Genomic DNA, 6,160 nt, shown 5'->3' on the forward strand with positions numbered 1-6,160 from the left:
ATAAAAATATGCAACATCTTTTTGCTGGCCAGTTTATACAGTGGTTCCAACATATTTGCTTATTTTTCCTCATGTTGGGTTCTACTGATTTACACATTTTAATTCTGAATATATAATCAATTCCTAGACATTGTTTTCCTTCTCTCCCTGTATGTCCGGTTGTTATTTCCTGTGTGCTCTGCAATTGTGAGGATCTGATGGGATAATGAGCATGAAGGCTACACCATTAGTGCAAACCTCTGGGACCTTGAGGGATGGTAACAATGATCTTCTCATTATCATCAAAGCACAGGAATAAGTCTTACCTCCCTCCTCACATAGGTGCCATAGGAGATGTCATAGTATGATCCTTGAGGGATGGTGAGTGTGAAGCCAGGGGAACACCTTTGGGAGGGAAAGTACCTCAAGAGACCTGCTTGAAAGGAGGAGCCTCAGGGTTTAATGGGCCATGACTCAACCTGAAACTGCTACACCCACAAGGTGTGTCCTGGAGAAATTCCAGATACCCCAGTGTGGACCAGTCTCAACAGGTGAGTGATGCTGGGGATGGAGTTCCCAGAAGAGGCAGAGAAACCTGGATAGAGAAACAGGGACAGGAATCCAGGTGCTACAAATCTGGGTCACAGATCAGAAAGACAAATTAGATGTCCACAGAAGCAAGCACTCAGAATCCAGAATGCTCTGCATGCATGAGCTATGAGAGCTTTGGCCAGAAGTTCTGACAGATCAGGGGAGGGTGATGTTCTCACAGGCAGAATTCAAACCCTCTTGGCCACGGCCTTCCCACAAGAAGACAAAGCTGCATACAGCAGGTAGCAGCAAATTTTGAGCTCTAACAAGCTTTAGGCTCTTTAGGCTTTACTCTCTAAGCATTCTCTCCTGAAAGAAAATCCTGTAAGATCACAGATGAGAGAAATCATGCTCTATGAGAAAAAAGTTATTTATTCAAGGACATCTACTGGAAGTGGAAGAGGAACAGAAATACCGTCCTTTCTAAATCCCAAGTTCTCTTAACCACTATTGTCCCTGAGGCATAATGAAGCTAAAGTACTTGGCCTGCTGAAGGAGCTCACTAAGAGCCTTCTCTCTCCCTTCAGCATCCAACTCTGAACCTCTCATTCTGCCAAAAGCATGCAGAAAATAGTTTGCTGAATTGTAAACCCTTCATACATTTTCCCTCAATCTTCTCACCATAAAAAGGGTATAGGGGTTCAGGCTCAGTGTCTAAAAGTCACAGACAAGGTGTAGCAGTGTTAGCCTAAGATCCAGCAATCTTGTTTGCCAGGTAGGTCTCAGTTTTTGAAACCAGATGGTTTCTAGGAGCCTCCTTAGCCTCATCCCTCTGCGGCTGTCGTGTGTGACAAGGGCATGTCCCCCACTTGACTGTTTCTTGGTTCTTTCATTTATTGAAGAGGCATAACCTCTCTCCACAGGGGCTATGGGATGAGGAAAAGATGGGACTCACAGGCCAGGGATTTAGCTCAGTGGCGCAGGTACCTGCGTGGCAAGTGTGAGTTTGTGGGTTCAATCCCTGGTTCAAGATGGGAATCATACAACACAGTTGGGACTTCCCAGAAACTAGATTTTCTGTCCTTTTCTCTCCTTCACTAACACTATACCCAGCTCCTAGACAATCCCTATAGAGATCTATTGGAGCAAATTGTGTGCACTGCAAACAGTGTTACATTGGCTCTAAACTCAAGTCTGCATTATTACTCAGAGGTATATATAATTCAGATGATAACCATCCTAGCCTGTGAAATAAGCATAAAAAGTCCAGCAAATGCTGACTAGTGCTTCAGAATATTGAATATTAAGTTCTTTCAGAAATTAGTTCTGATACTCCTGCTTTGCAGGGGTCCCAAGCCTGGGAGCTTGTTACATAGTGAATGACCACAGGGCTATGAAAAGCCACATGGTGCCCCTCCAACAGGCTCTCAGCATCTGTGTTTCCATGTGGACAAAGGAAGGAGGGCAGATACACCGGTGGCCTCTCAGGACCCCTTTGGTTCTGACCCTCTGAGTGCCTATCCTTCCAGCCGCCATGCCAACTCAGCCTCATAGGGACAGTGGTGCCCAGTGGTCTCTCGGAGCCTGGCAGTCCAGGGCAGTGGGGTTTGCAACCACATGAGAATGAAGAAATGCTGGCCACACATTCTGTTGGGATGGCTTCTGGCTGAGGGATACTCTATCAATTTGGGACAAAGCAAGCTCAGTCTTTTTTGAGTTCTTGGACATTTTTTTCAGGGAGGCATTTTTACATGCAGATACCAATTTTAGTATCTACCATAGAAAGACCCAGATAAAAATGTGAAATTTAGTTTTACCTGATACTATCAAGGGAAAAGGAAAATGGGAAACAGACACATTTGTCCTAGTCTTTTCCCCTTGAAAATGTGAACTTTCGGATTCTGCAGGAAAGATATGTACAAGAAAAGAGCTCATCCTGGGAATGGAAGAACTGACACAGCCTTTCTGGCGGTGCTGCTAGCCAGTTGTGGCCCTTAGGAAACACCCTGCCCTTTCCCGTCTAGAGACAGTGTTTGTTTGTTGGTTGGTTTGTTTAATTGATTGATTTTATGTTGCTGGTTTTATGCATGATTTTTCTAGAAGAATGGAAAATTAAAAGTGCTTCTAAGGAAAATAAGGGGAAACTGCTCATGCAATCATCGGAATTAAGGAAGCCATAATGCCAGTGATATCACAGACTTGCTCTGATGGTCATATAGTCCAAAGGACAAGCCTAAAATGCACAAGGAATTAGTACTGTGCTTTCCTTCAGCTCAAAAACCCCAAGCTGTGGGTTGAAATACTTCTGATTCCTCCAGGGGAAGTTCTTTTGCTTTGGAGCTGATCTCTCGTTTACCTCACCAACAATGTTTCCAAAGCCCTTCCCAAAACACCAGGACACCTGACCTGGAGACAAAGGCACAAAGAATGGGCAGCAGTGGTCACACAGAGGTGGATGCTGAGCTGCAGGAGCACCACGGAGGATACTGAACTGAATCGCATAGACACTGACTGTGTTGGATTCGCTGCGGCTGCAGAATCATGAGAAGAGGCCATTAATGGGATCCCTGTCAGGAATGATTCTTCCTGCCAAGAACATTTTCAATGTCACTCCCTTGACTGTAATGATGACAAACAGCACCACATGCGGAGGCAGGATACGGAGTATTCAACTTGGATGGAGACAGCAGAAGCATTGCACCAAATAAATGAGAGAAAGGAGCGAGTCCCTGATTAATGATTAGAGAGGGAAGGCGGCGTGTTGTAGTAAGCCTTGGAGAAATCAGCCCTCCCTAGCTTCATGGTGACAAAGATGATACTTTTTTTTAAACTTCAGCATATTTAAAAGAGAAAGAAAAGTAAAGATCTGGTATCTCCAAAAGGATCATGCAGCACATGGAAAGAAGAGCTCACTGAACTTCCTCTCTAGTGCTTAATAAAAGTTCGATTAAATAATTACGTGAATTCATTTCTTACTGTCTTTTTTTTAACCATTAAAACTTCAGCCTCACAGGGTTAGAAACCTTTTTCATCTTATTCATCTTGTCTACTCTATATTCAACAAATAACCCATGGTTTTTATATTGTAGGTTGTTTCCTTACAATTGATTTAAAAAGGAAATGATGAATTTGGGAGTCGGACAGATCCTGTTTCTGTCCTTTAGAATTGCTTGTAAAGTAACATGGTTGTATGAACGATGCAGTGTGACTGTCATTCCAAACTCTGGTTGTTCTGTTTCAGATGAGCCTGCTTTCCAGACATTCTACTAACCTCCTGAACGTTTAGTTTTAACCCGCCATGGAGACCACAACACATAATGGATCAGAAGAATCCCCAACCACCTTCTACCTTACAGGAATCCCCTCTCTGCCAACATACCTTTTCCTTCCTATCTTCTTCATCTTTCTCCTTCTTTATCTGCTCATCTTTGTGGGTAACACCCTGATCCTGGTGGCCGTGGTGGCAGAGCCCAGCCTCCACAAGCCCATGTTCTTCTTCCTAATTAACCTCTCAGCACTGGATATCCTTTTCACCACAACCACTGTCCCCAGGATGCTGTCCCTATTCCTGTTTGGGGACCATCTCCTCAGTTTCCCTGCCTGTTTCCTGCAGATGTACCTCTTCCATAGCTTCTCCTGCTCTGAAGCCTTCATCCTGGTGGTGATGGCTTATGACCGCTTTGTAGCCATCTGCCGCCCACTGCACTACCCAGCCCACATGACCCCACAGACCAATGCAGCATTGGCGGCCAGTGCCTGGCTCACCGCCCTCCTCCTGCCCATCCCAGCAGTGGTACAGACTTCCCAGATGGCATTTGGCAACATCGCCTACATTTACCACTGCTTCTGTGACCACCTGTCTGTTGTCCAGGCCTCCTGCTCTGACACCAGCACCCAGACCCTCATGGGCTTCTGCATTGCCAGGGCGGTATCCTTTTTCCCCCTCTTCCTGGTGCTTCTGTCCTATATTCATATCCTGATCTCAGTACTTCACATCAGCTCCCAGGAAGGACGCTCAAAGGCCTTCTCCACCTGCAGCTCCCACCTCCTGGTGGTGGGCACCTACTACTCATCCATTGCCATAGCCTATGTGGCCTACAGGGCCGCCCTGCCCCTTGACTTCCACATCATGGGCAACGTGGTATATGCTATTCTCACACCTGTGCTCAACCCTATTATCTACACACTGAGGAACAAAGATGTCAAAGCAGCCATCATCAAAATGACATGCCCTAGAAGATAAAGAACTATAGGGATCCCTGATTCAAGTAATTAGCTCTTCTCTCATAAACACTGACAATACTAGAGGGAAATATGGAAAATTCAAGCAGCCAATTAAAACAGTAATTCTCAAAATATAGGTCCAGATGGTATTCCATGGTAATCAAATGATAGAGTTTTCCTTGATTCTTAGGCAAAATGTTTTTGAGCTGTGCATCCTAAATTTCATAAGACTGTGAGGATAATTGAGGTCAGACTACCATTCATTCAAACAATGTTGATTCTCAAAGTTAGTCAAAGAGTGTTTGACTAACAATAAATTTAGTCATTTCTCCTGGATCTATTCTCTCAATACTTCTGAAAATCTCTAGAATTTCTGGAAGGTAGATATGAATCACTCTTGCCCTTTTTGTAGAAATGCTGCATAGAAACACACCACAAAGGAAAAACAGAAAGGCAGTCTTAGCTGCCTGAAAACTCCCTGCCACCACCAATATTTCAATCCTAGCTCCACGGGTGATTTGTCTCTGCTGTTTGGACTTCATTGTGTCTTAAAAACCAAACATACTCCTCCCTCACTTTATGTCTCAGTAAATGTGCCCCTTAAGACAGCTATTTGGACAAAAAGTATTCAATTCTTCTAATTTTCAGCACTCTGTAGTTTCCTTATTCATTACATTGGATAGCAAAGTGGAGAAGTTTCTCCTTACCAGCAATATGAGATCTGATTGAAAAATACAATGAATATTTAAATTTTTAAAAATTGTTTCAGTAAAAAATGCATTGCCATTCATCCACCTCAAAATACTTTTCCTGGCTTTGAATATATTTATCCTGTTATTCTTGCCACCTTCTAAAGCAGTTCTGAAAGTCCTCTTCTGTGAATATCTTTAGTTGCATTGTCATGGCACCTTGATATCTTGGATTAATTTAAAAAGTCCACTTTTCATGGTCATTCTTACTTTGCGGAAGAGCCAAAAGTTGCTTAGTGTCAGATCCAGCAAATAAGTTCGATGAAGACACACTGCAATGGTGTTGTAAGCCTACCTTTCCAACTTTTGTTCACTCAAGAACACTATCAGGAGGGTAAAAAGACACTCACAGAATAGGAAACAATATTTGCCAATCACTTAGTTATTTAATAAGGAATTAATATTCAGAATATATAAAGAACCCCTAGAACTCAACAACAAAAATACAAACAACTCAATTTGAAAATAAGGAAAGGACTCAAATAGAAAAAAAAAAAAACATGCAAATGGGCCAATGAGCGCAAGAACAGATGTTAGAGACATGCAAATCTAAATCATAGGGACTGGGGATTTAGCTCAGTGGCATAAGTGCCTGCCTTGCAAGTGCACAGTCCTGAGTTCGATCCCCAGTACTGATAAAAAAAAAAATCTAACTCATAATGAGATACCACATGACA

The 6,160-nt window shown here is 43.2% G+C and overlaps 1 protein-coding gene across 1 annotated transcript; it reads left to right on the top strand.

Moving 5' to 3' along the window:
* The first annotated feature begins 3,808 nt into the window (after positions 1-3,808).
* LOC100733186 (olfactory receptor 2AT4-like) lies at positions 3,809-4,753 on the top strand. Its single transcript, XM_013145278.1, has one exon. The coding sequence runs from the start codon at positions 3,809-3,811 to the stop codon at positions 4,751-4,753; it is 945 nt and encodes a 314-aa protein (XP_013000732.1).
* The last annotated feature ends 1,407 nt before the right edge of the window (positions 4,754-6,160 follow it).

This window comes from Cavia porcellus, unplaced genomic scaffold (assembly GCF_034190915.1).
Source record: "Cavia porcellus strain 051 isolate PalLab524CR breed Dunkin Hartley unplaced genomic scaffold, mCavPor4.1 scaffold_9, whole genome shotgun sequence".
Taxonomy (NCBI): domain Eukaryota; kingdom Metazoa; phylum Chordata; class Mammalia; order Rodentia; family Caviidae; genus Cavia; species Cavia porcellus.